The sequence below is a fragment of the Ischnura elegans genome, chromosome 1 (genome assembly GCF_921293095.1).
Source record: "Ischnura elegans chromosome 1, ioIscEleg1.1, whole genome shotgun sequence".
Lineage (NCBI taxonomy): Eukaryota > Metazoa > Arthropoda > Insecta > Odonata > Coenagrionidae > Ischnura > Ischnura elegans.
Genome location: NC_060246.1, coordinates 168,619,145 through 168,646,486, shown reverse-complemented (window position 1 = coordinate 168,646,486; position 27,342 = coordinate 168,619,145). Strand labels below are relative to the sequence as shown.

Below are 27,342 nucleotides of genomic sequence, written 5' to 3'. Positions count from 1 at the left end.
CTAGTTTAGGCTTTCTTACTCAAACAAGCATTCTATAGTACTACAAAATAATTTAATTATAGGAGGAACTACTTTCTCATTCGATTAAAAAAAATATTAGTATTATAAATAAATTTATATTTTTTGCAATATGTATATTGTTTATGTAATGACAAATTCCAAAACCTACATGACCCCAACAGAATAAAGAATTATCATCATTAGAGGAGTAAAAGTATAGAAATTGTGTGAAGAGAGAAAATTGTCTTCCAGGGCCTGCTATTGCAATTGATCATGGCCACCCAATGATGGAGATAATGATGGAGATGACAACCAAGTTGAAGAAAATCGAAAAGGCAAAGAAAGTACAAAAATTAAATGCGAAAAGACCGAAGATTAAAGGAAAAGAAAAAAATGGGAGTATTACATGGGCATACCGAGGATCAAAAAAAGCAAGGGGGCAAGCTGTTCAAGTAGTAACATTTTAGCAAAGAAAAAGTTAATTAAACCAAAATTTTAAGAAAATTATGACAGCACTTTATTAGTTTATAAAATTATTTGCTGGAAAAAAATGATTTTTATTTCAGTTCCATGTCTTATACTAATAAAATTTTTCTTTAAAAGAAATGTTGTTCAAAACTTTTGTTTTGAACTAATTCCACAACATTTCTGCAGTTACCCAAGGTTTCTTAGCTCTTGTACCTTTGCAGTAATCTATCTCCTTACAGCTATGCTAAGCTATGGGAAAGGAGGCTTTTAGTAAGAAGAGAAAGTGTTATGCAGCAGTATGGACCTAGAACTGAGGAAGAAAGTTTTGAAGTCCGTAATAGTATAAGCAATGAACAATCAAAGAGAAATGGGCATGGATGAGCTTCCTATTGAATTTTTTGAGTACTTGGAAGAAGAAGGTCAAGAAGAAGAGCTGCGTAACAAAATATACAATGAAGTCATATGGCCAGGGGACCTTGTAAATTATGATACCGATTCCAAGGACAGGCATCAGAAAAGGTGAAGAACACCGAACTATCAGTCTGATTTTGCAAGTGGCTGAGAATGGTTGAGAGTTCTGCATCTGATACTCCAAATAATAATGGAAGAGAATGTATTTGGGGAGCAGTTTGGCTTCAGAAGAGAAAGGGGCACCAGGGAAGCTATTGAACTGCTAAGAACAATTCTACATCTACATCTACATAATACCCCGCAAGCCGCCTAAAAGGCGTGTGGCAGGGGGTGTTAGGACACCAGCCGTTTACAGCTATTTAAAAAAAAAAAAAGAAGTGCTCTAACGAGGTTGGGATAAGCGTTTATTAAAGTCCTTTATTGTTCGGGGGAAAAACGAATTCTTATATCTATCCGTTCGGCTAAAAATCTCTCTTAATTTATCGCTTCTGTCGGACCTGGAAATATAGTGTGGCTCTAAGATTATGTTCTCTGTGTCGCTCTTAAATATATCCATTCTTAATTGTTCAAGCAATCTAAGCCTAGCGCGCAGCCTCCGAGTCTCCAACGGCTCCCAGCCTAATTCGCTTAACATCTGGGTAACACTGTCTGTACGCCCGTAGCGGTTTTTGACGAAACGCGCAGCCTTCCTTTGTATCTTATTCAGCTCGCAGATTAAGTCTTTCTGTACTGGATCCCATACACTCGCTGCATATTCAAGGTGCGGTCGGACGAGAGCGAAATAGCACCTTTCTTTTACTTTCTCATCCGAAAATCTTCCCACAATACGCTTGACGAATCCTAATTTCTTCAGGGCTATACCGCAAATATTCTTTATATGAGTTCCCCACGTGAGGTTCGAGGTTATCGTAACTCCCAGGTACTTCACTTCGTCTGTTGCCTTTATGTTAATGCCATCCACTGCATAAACATTGTTAGTGTTGGACGAATTCCGCAAAAAATGTACCGCCATGCATTTGCTCAGATTAAGTTCGAGTCCCCACTCTTGACTCCACAAATGAACGTTGTTTAAGTCCGATGATAGATTTCCATAGTCAGAGTGATCACTAATTTCGCGATAGATGACAGCGTCGTCAGCAAATAAACGTATTTTACTGCTAATGCGGGAGCACAGATCGTTAATGTATATAATGAACAACAGGGGGCCGATTACGCTACCTTGTGGAACACCTGATGTAACTTTTACAACATCAGAGCTAATTCCGTCAAGAACTACTTTTTGTTTACGATCTCTGAGGAAGTCGCGTATCCAGTTTACAACTGTTTCGTTTAATCCGCATGACTGTAATTTGTATAAAAGTTTGTTGTGAGGTACAGTGTCGAAAGCTTTCTTAAAATCTAGAAATAGTGCGTCAACTTGTCTTTTCGATTCACCAGATTTTATAACGTCGTGAAGAAAGAGCGCGAGCTGTGTTTCGCAGGATCTATTTTTTCGGAATCCGTGCTGACAGTCATGGAGGAAGTTACGTCTGTCCAAGAAAGTCATGATATTACTAACAACGATATGTTCAAGTATCTTGCCTATAATTGATGTTAGGGAAATTGGACGGTAGTTGCCTGGGTCATTTCTGTTTCCCTTTTTGAAAATGGGTGTAACACTTGCAATTTTCCAGTCGGGCGGTAACTTCCCTTCGGAGAGTGACTTCTTGAATATGATCTCTAAGTAAGGCGCGATCTGTGGAGCTAACTCTTTGAGGACACGCGCGGGTATTCCCTCCGGACCCGGAGATTTACTATTCTTAATCGATTGTAGTTGTTTAGTTATCCCATCACGTTTTATACATATTTCTTCCATCAAATCCTCAGTATATGGGATGTCTAAATTGAATTGAGTATCGCCAGTAGTGTATACACTTTCGAAGTGGGCATTTAAAGTGTTAGCTTTGTCAATATTTTCGGTGACAAGTTTACCATCTTTATCAAATAACGAATCTACGGTTGAATGTTTTCCCTGAAGCTCTTTCGCGTACGACCAAAAGGATTTCAGATTTTCTTCGAGTAATTCACCAAGTACTTTTTTCTTAAACTTTCGCATTGCAGTTCGCATTGATTTCTTGGTTATTGAGCGTTGAGCAGCGTAACTTTCTTTAGCTTCAAGTTCCTTCGATTTATTACGAGACGTGATGGACTTTCTGTACAAGTTGTATAGTTTTCTCTGTTTCCTAAGTTCTCTTCTGACATCGTTGTTGTACCAGCGAGGTTCCTTATTATCACATTTCAGTTTTTGCGGAATATGTTCGTTGATTCCTTGGCGCAGAATTTCTAAGAAACGTGTCCATATTACATCTGTGCTTTGGTCCTTTGATGTAACAACGAATTTTTTGTAGGAGTCATTAAGCATCTCGCCAAATTTAGTGAAGTTACATTTATCGAATAGGTAAATATTGCGTTTTGGTTTTATGCCTGACACCACATCAACTTTTAACGTTGCAAAGATTACTCTGTGGTCGCTTATACCGTCAATAATATCGACTTGTTTTATCAACTTAGGATCGCTTACTGCTAAAAGGTCTAATAGCTTGTTTCCTCTCGTAGGTTTGTCAACTACTTGGGCGAGAGAGTGATTTGCAAGTATGTTGAGTAATACCTCGCCGATTTCTTTATTCCTTGAATTCGGTTTTACAGTGTAAGTATCCCAGTTTATGGATGGAAGATTAAAATCTCCCCCGATTACTATTACACCTTTACTGTCTCTCTGAGTAAATGCGGATATTTGATTTTCTAGAAGGTACATAATATCGACTTCGGAGTTCGGCGGTCTATAAAAAGAGCAAACATGAATACTCCTTTTGTTTCGTTGTTTAATTGTACACCATACGCTTTCAATTTCGTTGTCAATTATTTCGTGGGCGGCGCTTTGTAAATGGGATTTAACTGCAATAAAAACTCCGCCACCTGTTCTATTGCGTCGATCGCATCTGTAAATTTTATATTCTGGAGGAAAAACTTCGCTGTCGCTTATATCTTCCGTAAGCCAGCTCTCTGTCCCCATGACCACGTCTGCGTCCTGAAAAATATGCTCGATTTCGGCGCGCTTGTTTTTTACGCTACGGCAATTAACTACAACAAGGTTAATGTCATATATTGTAGTTAGAGTTTCGGTTGGTTCTTTTCTAGGCTTTTGTATACTCAGCGGGAGAATTTTATTGGCAGTACTAATAATATTTGATATTTTTTCTTTCTCTGGAGCACGCATTTTGGGAATAATGACGCTATTGTCCGGCGTTAACGCTTCTAAGCTTACTTTCTTGTATATTTCGCATTGCGGATTTCCTCGGAGGCTACGTTCAATTAAATCTTTGATAACCCCGCTAGATGACCTACCCTCTAGTCTAAAAAATACCTACAGTGCTCAAAAATCCTACAAGCCACCCGTTCCGACGTCTCTTTGGAATAATGCACCCCAGACGAAATTGGTGAAATATAAAAAGGCCTTTGGCTTTATGGATCTGGAAAAAGCATTTCACAGGGTAAAATGGGATAAGCTAATGGATATAGCTAAAATAAAGAAAGAAAAATGGAAGGATAGGAGGCTAATTATGAAATTGTACAAAACCCAGATGGTGGCTATGAAAGTTAACGGGAAATTGACAGCATGGATGAACGTGGGAATGGGGTAATGCAGGGCTGCTGCCTTTCACCCACCCAATTTAGGTAATACGTATGTATGCCACCTTAATCGGCGCATTCGTTTCCCTACCCACTTTATGCCGATAACATTTCCCACCCCCTAGACCACGGCCCGTGGAGGAAAGTGTGCGAGCGTAATGGGAATAAATGACGAATAGATAAGGTTGTGTGAGTATGTTTGGAGGACAGGAACTCAGGTTTTTTCCCATTTCATAACGTGTTCCCCCTCCCCTTCTGTGTTACCTCACCCTAAGACAGGGGAATATGTAAGGATGTGCGCGTTTCTAAAAAAGTAGATTGATTTGAGTGTTGAGCGAAGCCTATACCCGAATTTGGTGCGACGATAACCTAGACAAGGCAGTGAAGAAGAGGGGCCGATCAACCCAGCATCGGGTTGATTTCTTGAAGATACGGTCTGAAATAAGAGACCCCCCCTTTCCGAGGAGCAAGGACCAGCATTAAAAGGCACATCTCTTACGTTCCCGACGCCGCTTTATCCAACATGGGAAGAGGAGCCTGAAGTCGGAAGGAACAAGTTTGCTAGATCTCACCTGGTCTAACCATGGACAATGGTCAAGTAAGATCGTAACCATTTCCCCCCCCCCCCCCACTCCACCCCCAAGCCCCCTCTTTTCACCTGCCCAATTTCAAGACAGACAGTCACTAAATACGTCAGTTCATCCATTGGAAGTGAAAGTTAATTACCAAATTCTAAAATAATGCTCATGGGATGGACTATTCTTTACCTACCTAACATTACATAACTAAAGCAAATCGTATTATTCATTGCGTGTTAACAATCAAACTATTTTTGTTGCTATTGTTTTCATTTCAATTCTTTCATCTCGCAAATCAGTTTATATTGTTGTTTTTTCTCATTGATGTCTCATAAATTGTTTTCATCCACTCATACATCATTAGTTCATAAGAGGGTTATTTTTTTGTATGCAATGTTATTGTTTTAATTATACTTTGGTTAGATGTAAGTTATGTGTAAGCGTTTTTTTCAATTTCTTCACGGGTCACCTCAAATATCCCTTGTGTACTTTTTGGCCCAGACATTTTCCTTTTTGAATGTGTTGTGTGGGATGGCATAAGTGTCAGAACGTTACCCTTAGGGTCAGATCGGGGACCCCCCACCCGCAATCATCTCGTAAGGAGGGGAATATTTTCATTTATCGTCAATTGTACGAAGAGAGTGACAGAGGTTTGTTCTGTAGGTCTCGTGTGGGAGGGATCGATGCGGATTTTGATATTTTTTTTTGTTTTGAGACATCTCCCCCTGGTTCCATCTAGATATCCGGGCGAGCCAGGGGTGGGATGCCACAATACACGGCGCATGGCATGTAAAACCATGAAAAGAGAAAAAGGGATTGGAGAGCGAGAGAGACAACGCATCTGGCTTGCCGAGGACAACCGGGCACTCCAAGGAATGAAAAAAGATTTTGGGAAGGACTGAAACACAATGGAATGAAATTAATGCTTTGAAAACAAAAGTTATGAGAATAAATGATGGCAGAAATGTGAATGTCTTGATAAATGGGGAAGAGGTAGAGCAAGTTAGAAGGTATAGATATTTAGGAAGCATGCTGATACTGAGGACTAGAGGAATGAGACTCAGATCAAGACAAGAAAAGCCAAGAGAAAGGAAGCTTCCAGTTAGAAGAGAAAAATGTTAAGCAGCAGCATGGACTGAGGCAGTGAGTGGTGAAATGTCTATGTGTGGAGAGCTGTGTTGCATGGATGCAAAACGTAGACTTTGAGAAGAAGAGATGGGGATAGGATGAATGCTTTGGTGATGTGGGTGTGGAGAGAGAGAGAGAGAGAGAGGGGGAGAGAGAGAGAGAGAGAGATAGAGAGAGAGAGATAGAGAGAGATAGAGAGAGAGATAGAGAGAGAGATAGAGAGAGAGAGAAAGAGTGAAGTGGGTGGACAAAGTGAGGAATGAGGAAGTGGTGAATAAAGAGTTTGGGAGGAAAGATCATTCTTGAGAGCCAAATTTAAGAGATAGGGGAATTGGATGGGGCATAGTTTAGGAGGGAGAGGAATTTTAAACACAGCAGTCGAGGAAACAGTGGAGGGAGAGAAGAGAAGAGGAAGAAGAAGGCTGAATGAGGATGACAGACAAACGGTTGATGATGATGAGATGGTTACTAAGCCTTGCAAATAAATACTAGTAAATATTTGCACACCAATTTGAACTGCATACATGAATTAAACAGAGACATTCAAGGATTGCGCAAGTAGTGGGGGAGGGGTATGCCACAGCATTTGTTACATTAGAGATTAGGAAGCTCTTACTCTTTATAATGAAGAAGGGAGGAGTGGTCAAGTAGAGCATTCAGATGACTTTGCTCACAAAGAAAATTATTTCTATGCTGTACAGAGTACCGTGACAGAACATAGCATAGGAACAATCAATAATTCATCGATAAATACTTCAATAGCTGGAATAGAGAAATAAAACTGCAGAAGTGCTACAAGAGTACACTTTTTATGATTATCAGGTTATCATATGACATTGCAGGTTAAACACGTCAAAAATAGCATAAAATATATGTATTTATTTATATAAAGCTAAAATGAAAGCAGTTGGGTCATCACAGGGTGACCAGCTATGATCATAGTGCTTTTTTGCCAATAACTAACCTCTGAACATATGACCTGTCAGCCGTCTCCACTCCCAAACCCTCTGACTTTGTGTAAAGAGCTACAGGAGTTCCGTACTAAAACCCATTGGATCCTTCGAGTAACCCCGAGCAAATTGCCAGTTGATTGTTTTATACGGATTATAGCAGAACAGAAATGTAAACATCAAAGTGACAAAATTGAAATCCATTCGAAGCCTTCTTGACTAATTGGTAAACAATTGTGCCCACTACGTCAACCTACATCTCTGTGACATTACCCAGAATCCTTCTCAGTGGGAGACTGCTGCTCAGGGACATCTGTGCTTCCATTGGTGGCTCCCTTCTTGAGGCGCATGAGGTTGAGTCGCGTCTCCAGGGTTAGGCACGCCTGGCCCTCGTACGTAACGTCCAAGTCCACCCAAATGCCACGCTCGTCCTGCACGGGTGGCGACGCTCGGTGGATGATGGGAACCGAGTGGCCCAGGTCCAGCTCCGTCACCAAAAGGTGCTCCACAAAGTTAGGAAGCTGAACAGAGAGAGGAAAGACATGGCCACAGCGAGAACAAGACAGAGCATGAGGAACATTAAATTTCCATAGTTACACATCCTTACATAGCAGGCGAATGAAGTTGCAATGAGGCTGTTCAGTGACAATGAGATCTGAAAACACAATTCTAGCATCTAAAGCTGGTAGCAACTTATTCACATATATGTATACAGTTATCAAAGTATGATGAGGTTTATAAACATTTGCATATTCTGAAAAACTTCAGCTTGCATATAAACAAACGAGGGGAAAAAAAAAGCACAGACACAATCACACTATCCTGATCTTTATACAGAAAATACCATGATGGAAACTTTTTACTACCTCATTTAACAGATGCATATCTTTCATGTTTAGTTTGAAAGAAAACGATGACAAACCCCAAAAGAACCTGCAGTAATCAAGACCTGAAGTCCAGGGTGAACACAGTTCTTCTAATTAGTTACAAAGTGCAATGCAGGTAAATAAGTGAAGAATTTTGGGTAAGCTACGATACTAATAGAAAATTCTTGCACTGAAATTCTATAGGAAAAGGAGCTTCCATTAAAAGGATAAATAGTTCCATTGAAAATTTGAACAAAAATATGATAAACATTATTTGACGATTTGCTTTAGGTGTGGAGAGAGAATTCAATTCAATGGGCTAGTTTTCGCTGGACACTGCATGCAATACATCCACGAAAATCCCCGAAATCCCAGAGTTTTTCCAGAGGACTAAATTTCCCTGAGTACACCAGATTTTCTAGGGTGGCGGACACACAGTGTCACATATTCATTTATTCTTCTGTGGAGGTCCCAACCCACCTTGATGGTATCCAATTTTCGCTGGATCTTGTCCTGGATCTGGTTAATCCAGTATCGATCTCTGAGCACATCAAAGAGGACACGCGCCAGGAAGGCATTTGCCCACACAACGTCCGAGGAGACGCCCTTGAGCGAGGCCAGCAGCAGCTCCTTGTCATCCTCACTGAGTGCCTCCACCGACTCACTGCCGGCCTCCTCACCTGCGTCCACTGACCTCTTTGAAGGGCCAGCGTGCGATGGCGTGGACGGACCAGACACCGAATCTGATCCCTGAGATGCTGACTGCGGGCCAACAAAAAAAAATATATATACATTGTTTCACCGGGCAATAATCCCCTCCATAATGATAATCTCACCATGATTAAGATGGCAGAGTAAGAAAAATCATTATATCAATCCAGAAAGGATTAATTTCTGACATTTATCTTGCTTTAGAGCATTTAGAAATTGCAATTTTAATATAAGAAGATACACATTAACTAGAAAAGATAACATTAACACAAGTTTACAAATATTTCATAGCAGTTTTTATTGTTGAATTGATCATCTACTTATGATTGCAGATATTTAAACTAAGTGCAAAATTAATTTGTACATTTTAAAAGCAATCTTCAAGATAAGAAACATTTATGAAAATTCTTTTCAACTTTATGCATGCAGAAGAGTCCAGTGAGAATCAAAACATTCCAATGACTAGCAACATACTTTTATGAAGTAGAGGAAAAACTACCAAAAAAATTACACAAATGTAAAAGGATGAAACTAAGTAGCTCATAAAAGAGGCACATAGCAGCTAAGGGATGAACATTATGATACACGCACGTGAAAAAGAACATGAAGATGAACTCCGTATATGCAGCTGAGTAAGTGAAGCATGATACGGGCCTCCAACACGGAGCTTGTCATTTAAAACTTGTGAATATGTACATCAAAAACACAAGGGCTACCCGATCATATCATGCCTTCCACCTCACATGCATGAAATTATCCATTTAATGATGGCATGCATTTTATAAATGAGTAGATAAATTAGAAAAATGCACCCATAAGTGATTCTTCCTTCAGCAAGTATAACAAAACCACGAAAAAGTTAGTTTGGTATCAAGTAATAGATTTTACATAACTTTAAACTATACCGTTTGCATTATTCTACGAAGACCCCCCTTTTATTTTGCTCTCTGCTGGGGAAAAAATTTAATTTTGAAACTAATTACCGTCTATTTTCTCGTAAGGTCTCCTCTGTTTTGCCCGATATCTCCAAAAAATAAGTAATAGAGTTGCTTAAGACATGGCCTCCTTTATTTAAATATGATAAAGCTGCGATTTCACTCACTGACTGACTGATTCATCACAATTCGCAGCCCAAACTGTGATAGGTGTGGATATTTGGCTTATTGGACGAAAAAGTAAAAAAAAATTCATCGGGAGGAAAAATCTTAAAACTTGAAAAAATCGATTAGTTTTCGAGATATATCGACTTGAATTAACATGGGAGCCTTATTGGACTTAAACTTTTTCGCTTTTATTTTGTACTTTGAAACGTTTGAGGAACATGATATTCCATGGACATAGACTAGATTTTTTGTTCGATTTTTTGGTGTGGTTGCCATAGCGACAAATTGATATTTAGTATTTTTTATTATTAATGTTTGGAAGGAAATTTCTTAGCTTTTCTACAAAAACACACACTTTATTGCCGACTAGTTTCGGTTACACTGTACCATTTTCAAGACTAGTGATACACATCAGAATTTGCCGGTATATATACTCTGTGGTCGGTCATTTTTTATTATTGTTTGAACGCTTTCAAAGCTTTTCTAATCGGAAAACTTTAGGAATTTTTTTGACCAACTTGCAATAGTCGTACGACAAATTCCTTGATATATAAGGTGTAGGATTTTTTGGTTGATTTTATGGCTATCTTGGAATTTTCATATGTCGAAACAATTCCGAGGAATAAACGATTTCGATTTTACATTGTCGTGATGGGCGAATTTTCAAACTCGGATTTCGGCCTTGAGACACGTGCCATATGAAAATTTGAATTCTCCTGGAAAAACCGTTTTGGGTGCTTAGCACCCTAGCGTTTTACCTACTTTCCCCGTAACCCTCTTGGTTAATTCATAATAAAATTCCGAAAAATATCCTGCACGCGAAAAATCATTGTCGCCATTTTTTTGTGGAGCATACATATATTGAATATCTTAGCAACCATTCAAGCTAGATGAATGAAATTTTCAGGGTAATATTTTTATCAAAAAGGTCAACTTTTGCAATGATTGCCATTTCACTCGATTGATTCACCTGCGAGTTATATTAATACCAATCTCCTTGGATACGCTTCATTCGCTAATAACTTTTTTGTTAATCAAGTTTTGAACATGAAAGTCATACACAATGCAACTTTTAATGTGTTTGATCCGATAAAAGTTAAATGAATAATAATAATAATAAATTTATTTCACCATTGGCAAATTATACATCTGCAAGGCTAAAGTCAATATGAGATACCAGCATACATACATGATTGAATATGAGATACCAACATACATACATGATTGAAAATTTTCCAGGTTCTTGGGAATTCTCAAGATAATCATTTCACTATATGTACAAAACATTAGAAACAGAGCTGAGAGGGTTATAAACATACTAACAGAAAGTATGGAAAATTATAGGCATTCAAGTTGCCATCAAGAAAATTTCCTTTATAATTCATCCTCAAGGTATTCATTAATACTGTAATAGCATTTTTCAGCTAGGAGGCTTTTTAGTCTCCTTTTGAATTCGGAAGGTGATTAGCAATTTTTTATTTCATCGGGAACTTTATTGTATAGGATCGAGGCAGAGTGGTAGGGACCTTTTAGGCAGAGAGAGCTGGAATATTGGTTGGAATGGATGTTATTTCTAGAACGGGTGAGGTGATCATGGTAGGTAGAGTTTTGAAGAAAATGGGAAGGGTTTGCTTTGACAAAACAGGCACATGTAAGGATATATAAAGAAGGGAGGGTGAGGATTTTAGATTTAGCAAAGAATATTTTACCGGGAGTGCAAATAGGGACATGGTACATAGCTTTAATGGCTTGTTTTTGGGCTGAAAAGGCTCTTTTTGCTGCAGGTGAGATTCCCCAAAACAGAATGCCATAAGAGATATGGGAATGAATTTTCGCGAAGTATACCATTTTTAAAGTATCCATTGATACAATCGGATACAACCTTCTAATCATAAATATACCCACGGAGATTTTTTTGAGTACGACCTGTACGTGAGGTGCCCAATCAAGGTTGGTGGAGATTTGAAGTCCAAGGAACTTTGTGGTGTCAACATCAGAGGATTGTGAGATTTTGTCTATGTGAGGGATAAGATCCTTTTTGAAGGAGTTTTTATGTAGGAATTGGAGGAAGACAGTTTTCTGGTTGTTAACTATCAGTTTGTTCCTTTTACACCATTGATGCATTTCATTGATTGTGAGGTTAGTCCGGTCAACAATATTTTGAGCATTATTTGCAGTAATGATGGTCGAGGTGTCATCCGCGTAGAGAGTGATTTTAGAATGAGACAAATGAGTAGGGAGATCGTTGATGTAGAGCAGGAAAAGTATAGGGCCAAGGAGGGATCCTTGAGGCACTCCCCTTGTGGATTTCATGGGGCTCGATTTGATACTTGAGTTGGTGCTACTGCATTGATAGCATACTGTTTGATGCCTATCTCTTAGGTATGACATGATCCAATCCTGGACTGGACCAGTGATACCAAGAGCATTTACCTTATTTTGCAGAATGTTGTGGTCGATCAAGTCAAAGGCCTTGGTGAGCGGATCGATTGATTAGGGTCGAAGATATAATCGATATAAGGTTGTATTCGATGGAGCCCTTTATCAGATCAATTTATATAGCTACGGGGATAAAAATTTTAACAATCTATATATATAAAAGAAAGTCGAAAATCGTGTTAGTTAGAACACTTATAACTCGAGAACGGCTGCACCGATTTTAGTGACATTAGGCTCTCTGGATTCGTCTCAGCCACGGATAACATATAGGGCATTAAAAAAATAGGAAAAGTTCACCAAAAAAATTCAACTTTATCTTAGAGATATGTTTTTAGGAGTTGATTGTTAAGACGGTCAAAAAAATAAGATTTTTTTTCGTTTTTACTAATGACTGATCTTTTTAACAATATTAAAAAAATTTAAATGTTCAAACATGTTAAAAATATTTAAGTAATATTAAAATAGTATTAATATAATTGAATTAGAGGTAAGCTCAGCTCGAATTGAGTTGTCAACAAACACATAACTACCGTGTGTGTAAACAAATCTCCAAGCAATTGTTGATTATCAGTAATGTCCGTGTACTCTGCATGAATTCAAATCTTTTAACTTTGTAATAAACGAAGACGAAGTCACCAACTATCTATCTGAATATTTAAAGTCCTTGGACGCACCTGGCTTACCTCGGCACGATTTACAGCTAAAGGTAGGCTCTGTGTTCATGATCTTTCGAAACCTAAACCAACCAAAACTACCCAACGGAACATGTTTGGTTATTAAAAAAACTGATAATGAAAGTGATTCACGCCACTATACTCAAAGGAAAATTCAAAGATGAGGAAGTTCTCAATCCGAAGATTCCATGATCCCAACTTAAATGCCCTTTTCAGCTTAAAAGTATTCAATTTCCAATTCGTGTTGCATTCGTGATAACGATTAACAAATCGCATGGTCAGTCTTTCAGTTTTTGTGATGTTTGTTCTCATGTGTCAGTGAAAAATCATGATTTTCTCATGGTAAATAATATGTGGTATGTTTACGAGTCGGTAAACCATCCGCTGTATTTCTTCCTTCGCTTCAAGGGCGCAGCTAGGAATCAAGGATAGGAGCAGCTAATACTGGCGGGTCTGTAGGGCATAGAAAACTCGCCAAGGTAAGCGAGAGGTGTGGGGGCCCTCCCCACATATTTTTTTAGGATAAAAGGTTCAAAATGGTAGGTTTTGCGGCTGTGTGAACAGTTAAATATTTTGTGACTCATCCGTCCCACTAATATTAATATCCAAATGTTTTATAAAAAGATTCTCTGAGCTTTTGGGGGGGTTTTAACTCCCAAAAACCCCCCTCGCTGTGTCCCTGCTTTGCTTCGCTATTTTTATTTAGCTTCATTCGCTTTATCTTGCGCCTGATAACAAAACAAAAACTGTTGTTTATCAGAAGGCGCTTGACGCAAGACATTAAACCCGAATGTGTAGGGCACACCGCATGCAGCACGTTTACGCAGTGCATTTTTTCCAAACAGAGATACTATTACTGGCGCACCTAAAGACATTTGATACGAATGCTGCTTCATAGGGGCTTTTCTTACACTATTTTGACCATCAGTCAAGCGTCGGTCTAGCGTTGCGTTAACCTGCCCCGTGAACGAGCCAAGTTTACGCTACGGACTTAGACCTAAAAACATTTTTTTACGGTTAATAACACAAATAGCCAACAACTGAATGCGTATAATTTTTATCTCATCAATATTTTCTCTTTTAATTTATAATAAATCAAATATGATTAAAACGATAAGCCGCTCTTTATTTATAAATGGTGCAACTAAACTATAAGTTCATGGAATGTTAGGCGGTATGAAGTTTGCCGGGTCAGCTAGTATGTTATGAAAGGAATGAATTATCCATACACATAAATTATTTAGATGAGTAATGTTTCCTAATGAAGATATATCGATACGAATTTATATCTTTTTGTAATAAGTCCCCGTAGGAAATACACGCGTCGCCCTATCTACGTCACCTATGTATTTGAAGGCGTCTTTTGCTGCATTGGAAAAACGTAAATGAGCGTAACTTGGTAGGTAATTGCGGTAGACCTATAAAATTTTGTGAGTGGGTACATAATAGAATTCCCCATAATGCACTGTGGTACTGAGCCAGGTAAATGGCCTGACTCTCGATATATATTGAATCTACATTTTCATAAATTTTATCGTATGTTTATATCTATTACGGATATTGAACAACAGGTACAGTAGAGCCAACATTACATGGAAGATGACCAATGGCTTAAAACGATACCAATGGGTTTGCCTATTAATCAATACAGGGGTCAGTATAATCGAAAGTTCGATTCGATTAATTACTACAGCAAATACGCAAATTAGCATACCTTCATAATTCTTTCAGTTACACCAATGAAATTTGGTGTATAGGTGCAATTGGGTATTACACACACTACCCAATGGAAATAATTACGGTATATTGTTTTAATTTCGATTTATATTGAATCTGCGTTTTCGTAATATACCTATATTGATTAGCTAAAACCTATAGACGATAATATCTACGAGGATAGTTGAGTGGGAATAATAAAGGAAATGACCAACAACTGGAAATAAAATCAATAAAATCGCAGATTTTTCAATACAGATGTCAGCACTATCGAAAGTTCGATACGATGCCGGTAGGAAAAACGAAAATTGGCATATCTATATAACTACTACAGCTATACCAATAAAACTTGCTAAGAAGGTACATCATAGTGTTGTTCATCTTGCACTGTGGAAAAATGCCTTCTAGCGGATCTGACATTCGATATATATCGAATCTGCTTTTTCGTAAAATATATCGAATTGCCATAACTTATAGAACTTAATATCTATGGGGATTGCTGTGGGAATTTGGCAGGATCCTTGTGGAGGAAGAATTAATCTTCCTTTCATTCGCCTGTTTCATGTCTTGAGTATTCGGCGAGGAGTTTACAATAAATGGCTGTGAGAAAGAGGATTCAATTTTTACTTACAGTAATATGCATAACTATGAAACTAATGGAGTCCACTAATCCAAGAGATTTCTATTTGTGTAGCAGAGTGATGTGATTTACTCTATCACACACTTTAGAAATGTCAGTATAGAGGACATCAATTTGACAACCATCCTCAAGTCCTTGGATTAAATAGTAAAAACCAAAGGCATTCATGCCTTTGATATTCCTCGATAAACTTTATGGCGTCTGCCTCCCTCCGGGAACTCATATTCCCTCCTCTTGCGTACACGCTTACACTTCTCTCAACGTTCTCCATTTTTAAACAGCGATCCACTGCTGTCGGACCGGTGCGATTTTTTCAATCTAATCGAGAACCCTCGGATAGCTGCAAGGATGGCGGCTACCTCGTCCGAGTATCGAGAACCACAGCAATCGATAGTGAACTCGGCTGGAAGTTGATATGATACACGTCCGAGTCGACTCGTACGTGTAATCCCCGCTTAAGTAATCTCTCATTCAATTTATATCGAATCTGCGTTTTCTTAAAATATATCGAATTGCTATAACACATAGAATTTTACATCCACGGGTATAGTTGACCAGGAATTATATAGCAGACGTCCATAGACTGGAAGTAAAGTCAATAGCATTGCGGATATTACGATACAGATGTCAGTATAATCGAAAGATCGATTCAATTATTTATTATTACCGATCCAAGTGTGCATTCGATATAGCCCTTTTGGAGACTTTTTATATAGTTACGAGAACATAAATTTTAATTATTTGTTAAGAAGGAAAATCTCGATGCACACATGTAAATAATTTTGATAGGCAATGGTTCCTAATGAAAATATATCGATATGAATCATTTTCTCTTTTGCTATTGACCGTACCTGTCCTAAATTTTCAGGGTAGTACCTGATTGGCAACATAAATGTTTTCGTATAATAAGGGGTCCATGGTAACCATAGTTTTTGTTTTATTCCGATAATTAATTTCAATGTAAAGTAAATAGGTAATTGGTTCAAATCGTTCTTTATACATTTCCTCTTTTGCGAGATGAACAAAAATTTAAGGATCCTTATCACGGAGGTCACAATTAGTAATGATCGAAATTCCGCTTCACCTATTAACCAGCAGGAAAAATCAAAATTCGGATATCCTGAACGTCGATTTTCATCACATGTACTTATTATTTACTAAAGCAAGAGACTGAAACTCTTGCTGAGAGGTAAAATTAAGGCAAAAAATAAGATAAAAGTTTAAGTAGACTAATGGAGTAAATACAGTCGAAGATATATTCGATAATAGTTTGCATTCGATAGATCCCTTTTACAGACAAATTTTATTTGTAATTGGGATATGTGTTTTACCAATATGTTAAAAAATAATCAGAAAGGAAGGACCTGCATCCTAGGGTAGGGGCTAAAATACGAAAAAGCGGCTATATTTCACATGTTCTATCGTCATTAACTTTATATTTATCTCCATTACGAACATATGCAATTCAAAACGTTCTCTCAACGACTACATCATCGTGGTTACTAAGGCGACCTTAAATATTGTTGAGGGCGAATATGCGTGTTGTCCGTCTATTCCGTCCATTTAAACGACATTGTGAGTGTTTTTCGCGCTTTTCAAACAACTTATGGACCCAATACTCTAAAACACGTGACACAAACATGTTCCCACACCACTCCCAAACCCGCTTGATGTAATCAAGCGCCCACCGACTCCTTAATCTATAAAATGCATACATAGGATTGCAAGGACTTGAGTGACTAATTAGGCAACCTAAGCATGAGCATCAAGGTATAAATTACGGCATGGTGGGCTTAATTATTTGCTGTTCTATAATTTTCACGCATTAATTAAGATGTTTCTATTGATTATTGGAAACTAGAGACCAGATTTCAAAGAAAAGCTGCTGAGATAAGCTGCATGTTCATATGGCATCTAACGCATGTTCAATGGAAGTTATGAAATTAAGTTTTCGAAATTATATTTATGAAATCACTATCCAGCCACAAGAGGTACCATGATGATAATTAAAAAATGAGTGCTCATCTCAGCCAAACCCTGGGTTACAAAGGTGAATTCATGGACTTTACAGAAGTGCATGCAATGTCTCATCTATGCTGGCCCAATCTTTAAAATTGTTTATTCGTTTCAAAAGGTAAAATAATATAATTTATACTTGTTCTACTATTTTTAATGTTGGTTTTTGTTGTAAAAAGGCAGCAAATTTGGGTATCCATAATTTTGATTATGGAACCTGCATTTCTTTTCTGCAGGAGTTGGGAGGGAAAAATACCTCGTGTCTTACATTCATGCAAATAGGGTAATTATTTATGGCAACTTAATGGGGCAGTTAGACCCTAAATCGCAATTCATTATGAGAATTGGATAAATTTTAAAGGAAAGATAAATCACAACAAAAATCTTCCTCGTGAAGATATTCCTTCAAAATGAAAAAAAAGTAGACCCCACTTTTTACGAGTTGGAGTTGTCAACACAGTTTTGGCCCATTAACTGGATCAAAAAGAAGTGCTCATAAATGGAAGGTATTGTGGGAAGTAATCTCTCACAAGAGGGTAGAAAACAGAGGACCAAGTGAGGTTGATGATTGAGGCCCATCACTACCTGAGACATGGTGACCTGCTCACCAAGAGTCGGTGATGCAATCAAATTATCTGCTATAGGGTTGACGCAGTTTGACTTTTAGCAGCAAATAGCTTGATAGTAACACGTTGCATACGGATGGCGGGAATTCTTGCCATTGCCTTCCAAAGCGTTCTGGGCGGATGAGAATTCTCATCATTTAGACGCGTCAACATTAACAAATATGTAACATGACATACACATTCTGTGCTAATTTTTCAGTTGCTTTTTATTACTTATTACAAGTAGATGTATCATAATTTTTGAAAAGGTAGTATATTACCATAAACTTTAGCCATTTAACCATATTTAAACTTGAGGCCATTTGTCCGTAATGTCAATCTCAACAGCTACACTCCTATGCATCTTCCCTCTTCTTTCGCCGTTGACATTTTATTTAACAGGGCTCTTGGGGCATACGACACTCTTGCCCCATAATTTTCAGGGAGATTAGCCATATGGCCGTGGTTCAGCTTGGCCCTTGGCCTCTATCAGTGCCGCTCCTTCGAGATGCACTCTCAGCGAGTGGACTTTTCTGCTCCGTCAACATAAACATTTATGATGAAAGGAACTGCGGGAATACACAATAAAGCTCTCTTACTTATTTGTCAGACCTGGGTTAGTTTCCTGTCCCGTTGTGCCTGGAGCCGTTCGTGTTTCCTCGAGTCTCAGTGAAAAGTGAATTTGGTATTTGGTTTTTCTGCCACGAAGGTTCGTATCTCTACTCATACTGTAAGAAGCATTCACAGAAAAATTCCGTATTATGGCATCGCTTAGGAAAAGCAGTGCTTTGCATGAAGAAGAAATTTTGTTAGACCTGCTTGCAGATGATCTATCAGTTGTACCATTAGAGTATGATGTAGAGAGCGACGAGAGTGGAAGCGATTCTGATATTGAGGTGAACATGAAAACAAGGAAAATGTATCCCTCTAGTGATGAGTGAAAGTGACTCCGATATGAGAGCACATCAAGACAATAATTTGGCAGGAAGTTCTACTACATGGGAAAAATAGATTTTTAGAGAGAGACAATTTTTGGGCCAACCTGGAGAGAAGCGATTACCTGAAAATTCCACCAGTATCCCCGATGTAGTCTCACTATTCGTTGGTAATGACTTTTTTGAAATGATGTGCCATCAATCCAATTTGTATTACTGTCAAAACAAACATAAATGTAAAGAATCGCCAAAAACAGGGAGGTGGACACATATAACAGTAGTTGAAATGAAAAAATTCCTTGCTATTTTGATTCTTATAGGTCAAGTGAGAAAAGATGCACTAAAGGAGAATTGGAGCACAGATCCTTTCATTGCAACCAACATATTTAGAGAACTATTGACGAGAAATAGATTTGAGCAGATATGGAAAGCATGGCACTTCAGTGATAACAAAGAATTTTTAGATACTACGGATAGACTCTATAAAATAAGACCCGCTCTAGAATACTTAGTTGAAAATTTTCAGACTGTGTATGAACCAAAACAGGAGTTATCACTTGATGAAGTCATAATGCCATGAAGAGGAAGATTGAAAATCAAAACTTAAAATCCAGCTAAAATTTTATCAGGTGCACAACTAAGTTCTTGCTGTTTCATGAATTAAATCACAACTTTATAGTAAAAAAATTGTTACAAATGAATCATTCAAAGTATTTTCTATCACTCATCATCATCACTGGTCAACAATCCTAGGATTGGTTTGACGCAGCTCTCCACTCAGTTCTCCTATCAGCTAATCTTTTCACACCTACGTATTTCTTCTCTTTCACATCTCTCTTTACTTGCTCCATATATTTTGTTCGAGGTCTTCCTTTTCCATTCTTGCCTTCCACTTGTCCTTCGACGATTGTCTTCATCAGGCCATCATGTCTCAAGATGTGGCCTATAAGGTTGTTCCGTCTTCTTATTAAGGTTTTTATGGGGCTTCTCTTCTCTCCTACCCTTCTTAGGACTTCCTCGTTACTAACTCGGTCGATCCATTTGATTTTCATCATTCTTCTGTAGCACCACATTTCAAAGGCCTCTATCCTTGCTTTCTCCGCTGCGGTCATTGTCCATGCCTCACTTCCGTATAGGAGCATACTCCAGATGTAGGTTCTTATAAATTGTTTCTTTACTTCCATATTTAAGTTTCCCGCTGTAAGCAGGTCTCTCTTTTGGTAGAATGCTCTCTTCGCCTGGGCTATTCTGCTGATAATTTCTTTCTTGCTTCTCCCGTCACTAGTTATCTTGCTTCCCAAATAACAGAATTTATCCACCTCAATCAGTTTTTGCCTCCCTATTTTAATGTTGGTCTTGACTTCTTCCCTTCTGCTGCATACTAAGATCTTGGTTTTCTTTGTGCTTATTTTCAGTTGATATCTACTCATTACTCTACCCATATTAACCAGAATATTTTTCAAATCCTTCTCTGTTTCTGCTATAACGGCTATGTCATCGGCAAATCTTAGCATGCTAATTTTTTCTCCATGGATATTCACTCCCAATTCCTTTTCTTTGATTACATTAATGGCTTTTTCAATGTAAACGTTGAAAATTACGGGTGACAATGTACAGCCTTGTCGCACTCCTTTCCTAATTCTTGCTTCTTCACAGCTGGGCCCTGATTTTATCACGCCTACTTGGTTTTTGTATAAGCTGTGGATGATTCTTCTGTCATTATAAAGAACCCCAATTTCCTTTAGGATTCCAAGCATTGTGCTCCAATCCACGTTGTCAAATGCTTTCTCTAAGTCCACAAACGCAACGAATGTTGCCTTGTTCTTTTCCCTTCTCTTCTCTATGAGCAGTCTTAGGGCCAATATTGCTTCCCTTGTGCCTTTGTTTTTTCTGAATCCAAATTGGTCCTCATCCAAGTACTCTTCTGCTTTTCGTTCTATTCTTCTATAGATGATCCTTGTCAGTATCTTTGACGCATGTGTAGTAAGGCTTATGGTCCTAAAATCTTCGCACTTCTCCGCTTGTTTCTTCTTAGGAATAGGGATTATAATGTTCCTCTCAAAATCCTTTGGTATCTCACCTGTCGTATACATTTCACTAATGATTTTGTATAGCTGGTTCAACGTCTTCTCTCCTGAATTTTTAATTAGTTCTGCAGGAATGTCATCAATACCAGACGCTTTATTCATCCTGAGGTCTCTTACAGCCGCATCAAATTCCAATCTTAAAATTGGGGCTCCCATGTCATCAGCATCCACTTCCTTCTCGCTTTCAATAGCATTTGTTCTGAGGCGACTTCCTTTGTACAAATCTTCCAGATATTCCTTCCATCTCTTCCCTTTTTCTTCGTTTTCAATCAATAGTTCTCCGTCTTTGTCCCTAAGGGTATTACATCTTACGCCCCTTTCCTTAAAGTGGTTCCTCACTATCCTATAAGCGGCCTCTACTTTTCCATGTTTAAGATTGTTTTGCACGTCTTCGCAAATGCTTTTCATCCACGTTTCTCTAGCCTTCCGTGCTTTACGACATATTTCGTTCCTTATTTCTATCACTAGGAACAACTTTTTCCCATCTTTCTGGCAGAGCCTGAATACCATTACGGGAAAAGGCGTTCATCTTATGAGGCTATCCACTAATCAAGCCATTTTATGAGGTCTTTATGTGAGTGAAACTGCTGATCACTTTGTCCATCAAACCGAACAAGTAATAATCGGACGGCGCAATATCTGATGAATATATGTAGTGGGTGGGTGGGTTAGGACTTCCCATTTGAGTGTTTCCAGGTAGGTTTTAACGGGTTTGACAACATGAGGTCAGGCGTTGTCATGCTGTAGAATCACTTTGTCGTGCCTCTGCTCGTATTGTGGCCAATTTTCTCATGGTACTCAGCTCAATCGCATCAATTGGAGTCCATACCATTCTCCAGTAATGGTTTTCTTTGGTTTTGACACTCTTCATAGTAAATAATACCGACCTGGTCCCACTAAACACACAGCATAACCTTCACGGCGTAAATATCAGCTGAGCCGACGACATACAGCTATGACCATGCAGTCCCGAAGACTTTTTAAGACTTCTCTTTAAGTTTATGTAATGAATCCATTTTCCATCAATAGTCATGATGCGATGAAGAAAACCTTTCTTTTTTTGACGATGGAGCTGTTTTTCATAGGTGACAAAACGTCACTCAACGCGCCTTGGCTTCAAATCATAAGAAACCCAAGTTCCTTACTTTTGAATCATTCCTATCGCATGCAACCGCTTGGAAATGGCTAGGTGAGCAACTCCTAATGCTGAAGCAAGCTTTTTTTGAGTTTGGCATGGATCTTCATAGAGCTATGCCTCTATTTCAGTGTCTTTGAAGGTTTTTGGTCTTCCTTCTCACAGACAGTCGTCAACGTTGAAATGACCGTCTTTGAAGCGATGGAACTAATCACGGTACGTTGCTTAACTTATAGCAGCATCTCCAAAACTTTTTGGAGCCCTCGATGCGCTTCGACCGCCATTCTATTTGAATTAAAGAAGATTTAAATTTCTGTAGTTGATGGTTTCTTGGCCATGACGCGGACGTTTTCACGATACAATAAGGATTTGACGCCAACACGAACTCACCATTGTCGTGAAGTGGTTTGCTCACCAAATGTCTAAGCTTGGTTCATGACGTTTCCGATGAGAAGTTGAAATCGACCTGCAATCACTGCTAGAGCCATCTGTTAACAAACAGCGGGAACTTAGTTGCGAACTTGATGAAATGTGGGCTACTAGTTCGAATGGTTTGTGAAAGTGAATCCGGGTACATTAGTAATGTGGAAATATATTCAGCCGAAGAAAAAAAATTAGAACTATCCTTTCTCTCTTATGGCCACATCTCAATCTTTGACATCATATATATCAAGACAATTATTATAATAAACATAACAGAACTACTCTTGGAGAATAGAGTAAGAGTTTATGAAACCATGCCCAATCGGGGACTCCCTGTCACGTTAAAGAGCGAGGCAAAAACTTTGAAAAAGCAACAGAGCACGTTCTCTCATAAAGTTCAAGTGTTACTTGTGGTTTGGAAACACAAAAGGGAAGTGAGGATGATTATCACTATTCACAAAGCTAGCATGGGCAACTCAAAGATAAAGGATAAGGTCACAGGACTGCCAGTCAAAAACCCATGTGTATTTTGAAATACAGTGAGTGCATGAAAGGAGTAGACAGAGCGGATATGTACCAATCCTATTACTTCATTATGAAATGGTCAAAGAAAGTAGTACTGTGGCTCATAAATTGTGCTTTTTTCAATTTTTTGAAGAAGAAGCTCAAGAAGTTTGGAAAAAACAAGTGCCATTCTCCGAAAAAAAGGCAAACAACTCCTTCCGAAGAATTCCTGTACGTTTCCCATAACAAGTGTGATGAATTCATGTAAAGAAATGAATAATGTACAGATAGTTATTAATATTGCAATGAATGCATAATTCTTAATTTTTTTGTGAAATAAAAATTTGGAAATTACCCACTGTTTATCTTGACATGGGAGTAAAGGATTTAGATTATAGCCTCACTGCCTGCAGAAATTAGAAAATTAAACTCCCCAATGAATCACCAGTAACCTAGTAACCCCACCCTCCCCTGGCTGGTCAGATACCTATCCTCACAGGAAAAACCCTCGTCCCAAATCAAGGCTGCCCCTTTCCCCCCTCTCACTATTCCATTCCGTGTTTAACCCTCACCCCTGCCCTTTCAACCAGTCCTTTTCCTTTCCAATAGATGTCCTCACTGTCTCTTGTGTACTTTGTGTATAAATGTATGATGCATGCAAGATCAGTCACCTGACGATGTAACCAAGTTACGAAACCCGGTTCGTGCCCATAGTTAAATAACAGTGAACCTTACAAAGTTTTATTTCTTTACTTCCAGTATGGAGAGGTTTCACAAAGTAAAGCCTGAAGTTATTAGTTATACCTAGTATCTCCTTATAACTGCAACCTTATCTGCAGCAGTCAATTACGATCAAAAAGATGAATTGCTTTTTGATGCCTTAGTTTTTACCATGCTTAAAAATTCATCAAAATCCATAGCAGTCATTACTTGCACACTACATTTCTGAATCCAGAGCCACCTTCAATTTTTAAACTACTTTAAACTGAATTGTATGCCCTAAGCAATGTTCTCCATGATAAGGAATTCCTTATCTACCGCCAATGATTTTTTTCAAGAATCTCTGCGTCTATCTGAAATCACTTTAGAAGCACTACCCACAGCCAAAAGAGCCATTTCTTCCGTGTCACCACAGAATGAATAGACACAAGGTCACAAATAGATGACAGCTATGAATACGAGGGACATTGTTCTTTGAACTATTTTGAGAACAAAATCTCCCTTAGTTCAGAACTAAGCCCCATTTAGTGAGAACACTGACAGTTTAAACAGACTTTAAAGCCATCAAGAGGCTCTCCATGGAGATACAAAGCAATCCTCACCATACTTGATGATTCAACACACAACCAGCAACGCCATTTCCTCAGCAATAGCCCCCCATTACAAACGAGTAAAGTGATAGCATCAATATCTGATACAACCAGGAAAGAAACAGAAAAGGCAATCAGACTTTACAACGACTGAGAAAACCAGTCAGAAGTAGTGGTTAGCCTTTTGAAAATTTTCATTAAAAGTCGCTTTGGCAATTCAAACAAAGTTTTATTCTCATTTGGCCACTCTTTCAGATAATGTTCAATAATACTGCATGCACCACTTCCAGTTGAAGGGGGCATTTCGGACCATCACCAAAATTTGCCATCCTTATAAAGGCCTCATTGGAGATAAACAGAACAAGTGGTGCAAAAGAAGAGAAAGGAATACCTACGGCCCATATTCTTAGTCGACCCTACATATGTACCTGTCCCTACGTAACAAGAGGCCCCTACATGCATTTCTCATTCGACCCTACATAAGTGGTGGGGGGTAAATCCATCGTCAAGTTCTCAGAAATGACGTGGATGATGGCACAGCGCCAGTTTTCCACTCTGTTTGCTTAATGAGACCGAACTATGAAACCAAGAAAAGATGTCTGATAATTTTTGGGCGTATTGTTAGGGAAACGGCTCAAGGTAAATAAACAATCGGTGTCGTCCGCCAGGTCGTGTCGGTACCTTAATTATCACTACAAATACTCCCATATCGAGCGAAAAGTAGCATCATAATGTCTTTAAATTACTTCAAAAGCGGTATGTACAAGATAGTGATAAGTATGGGGCAAATATGATCATTTACGTGAGAACTTAAATCATACTTGAAGGTGGAAGGCACATGTTTCAATCTTCAAAGACAGAAATTTAATAATAAAAAACATGATTCGAATCTATGAATCCATGTCAAAAATATATTACGCTATATAAGTACATACCCACATGACATTACGGAACAGAGGAATTTTTTTCAAATTTTACGAGAAAGTTGAATTATGTATGAGTGAAAAAAATACAAAAGAAAGGGTGACTTACAGTAAAATTTAGCTACCAATATTTTATAGCATAATCTTCACTACATTTTGAATTACATAATTGCATAAGTGTAACTGGAGATTTGGCTAAACACATTGCCAAACATAACAACAGAACTTGTTAAAGATTAGATACACCTAATCTCCAAATGTAACTTTAAAGCTAACTATAAGGCCTAATAATAAATCAGAGCAAAATAACGAGTCTCACATTAGATGAATTTCTCTTGCTAAAAACATGAATTCTTGATCTGGACTTGGAAACAATAGAAGACAATTTTGACTGGAATGCAAATTTTCTTTTTAAGAATGATTTTCCATTGGTTTAGAAATTGATTTTCTAATTATTGTTTAATTTATTGAATACTGTCAAAAAGTTAGTACTTAAGACTTTTTAATATTAAAGTTGCATTTGTGGAATATATTTCAAAATTCTTAAGTTATGTAAAGAAAAAAGTATAGTTCACAAATCAAAATAGGTAATAAGCTGCCTACAGAGTTATTGGTTATTTTAAGCTCCCAATAGCTTTGCACAACACTATTTAAATGGGCCGAAGACATGATTTTTAATTAGATATGGGAGGGGAATGAGTTCCTGGCACGAGTGGTGGCTGGAGATGGTCATGGTGCCATCACTTCGAACGAGAGTTAAAACGACACTCTCTCCAGTGGAAGCATTCAGGTCAGCACCACCAAAAAAGGCAAAGGCCATCCACACGAGTGCAGGACAGGTTATGTTGACGCTCTTCTTTGACCAAGATGGCCCCCTTCTTATAAACTTCCTGCAGCAGGGGACAACAGCAAATGCCCAGCATTGTTTGCAAACCCTTTGCCAAGCGATCAAATCCAAACGACCAGGCAAGCTCACCCAGGGGGTCATCTTGGGGGCCACGACAATGCAAAGCCTCATACAGCCATCACAGTTGCGGAAATTCAAATGGGAGGTTCTCGGCCACCCTCCATACAGCTCAGACTGTACTCCCTGTGATTATGCCATTTTGGTCCCATTAAATGGGATCCGAGGGGTAAATGATTCAACTCGTATGCGTGGAACTGGTTCACATAGCAGCCCCAGGAATTTTATGAGACAGCCATTCACAGCCTTGTATCACAGTGGGACAAGTGCTTCAACAGCCAGGGTCAATACTTCTAACACACAGGTAAGTCATACCTTGATTATCCAAAATTTGTCCTGCACTAAGCTATCTCTGAAATTGTACTCACGGAATTATTAGCATCAAATATACATTAATGATTATTTTAAAATTACAGAGCTTATCATTGTTTCCAGCGAACAGATATTTAAAAAAATTAGAAAATGGTATACACATACATAACTGCCTTAATAATAGATTTTACTTGTAGTTGCATCAAGTAATTCAAATTCAAAATGTCCAAGTAAGAACCTGGGCATGCAGTCAGACATTATCACAATAAATTAATCTCAATTCATCTTCAAGATGAAAGACAATTTATCAATACCGAGTCCATGCTAGAGATGCTATTTAAACTTCTGACAAAACCTCAAATGACAATAATAAAAAAAGTAAATCTTAAGAATATGAATGGCACATCCCATGCATTCAGGCAAGCAGACCTCGTGCTTTAGACCATGCTTTTCCACCATGGTCATCAACTTCTACTTTCAAATGCAGCAGCAAAATCATATAGTTTCCGCAACTTCGTAATAGATGGCTACTAGGCCAATTTCACCCTTAAGCCAATTGCCGCTTTCCTATCCACATATGCATGAGTCGAATGTCTAGCTCTTCCTGTCCATCAGTACGCTAACTGGTAAGCGTGCGCCAATGTGCAAACATGCCAGAGGACATGAATGCAAAGGAAAAGGTATGAATAATATGTACCTAAATACCTCAATCGTCTTGTACAAAGTTCCCAAGTGGCAGACCAGCAATTTAAATTTCAATTTGCCCAACAAAGCT

At 38.4% G+C, this 27,342-nt stretch overlaps 1 protein-coding gene across 4 annotated transcripts in view; it reads right to left on the bottom strand.

Annotated features, from left to right (window-relative positions):
- The window catches only part of LOC124173582 (testis-expressed protein 2), a 125,261-nt gene that overhangs the window by 28,197 nt on the left and 69,722 nt on the right, over positions 1 to 27,342 (bottom strand). For 2 of the 4 annotated variants that reach the window (XM_046553011.1, XM_046553010.1), the window contains 3 exons: positions 25,611 to 25,682; positions 8,551 to 8,832; positions 7,478 to 7,725 (listed from right to left, as the gene is read on the bottom strand). In XM_046553011.1, the coding sequence (XP_046408967.1) occupies positions 7,478 to 7,725; positions 8,551 to 8,832; positions 25,611 to 25,682 (602 nt within the window). The remainder of the gene's footprint in view (positions 1 to 7,477; positions 7,726 to 8,550; positions 8,833 to 25,610; positions 25,683 to 27,342) is intronic. The other 2 variants (XM_046553018.1, XM_046553026.1) reach the window with 1 other exon arrangement.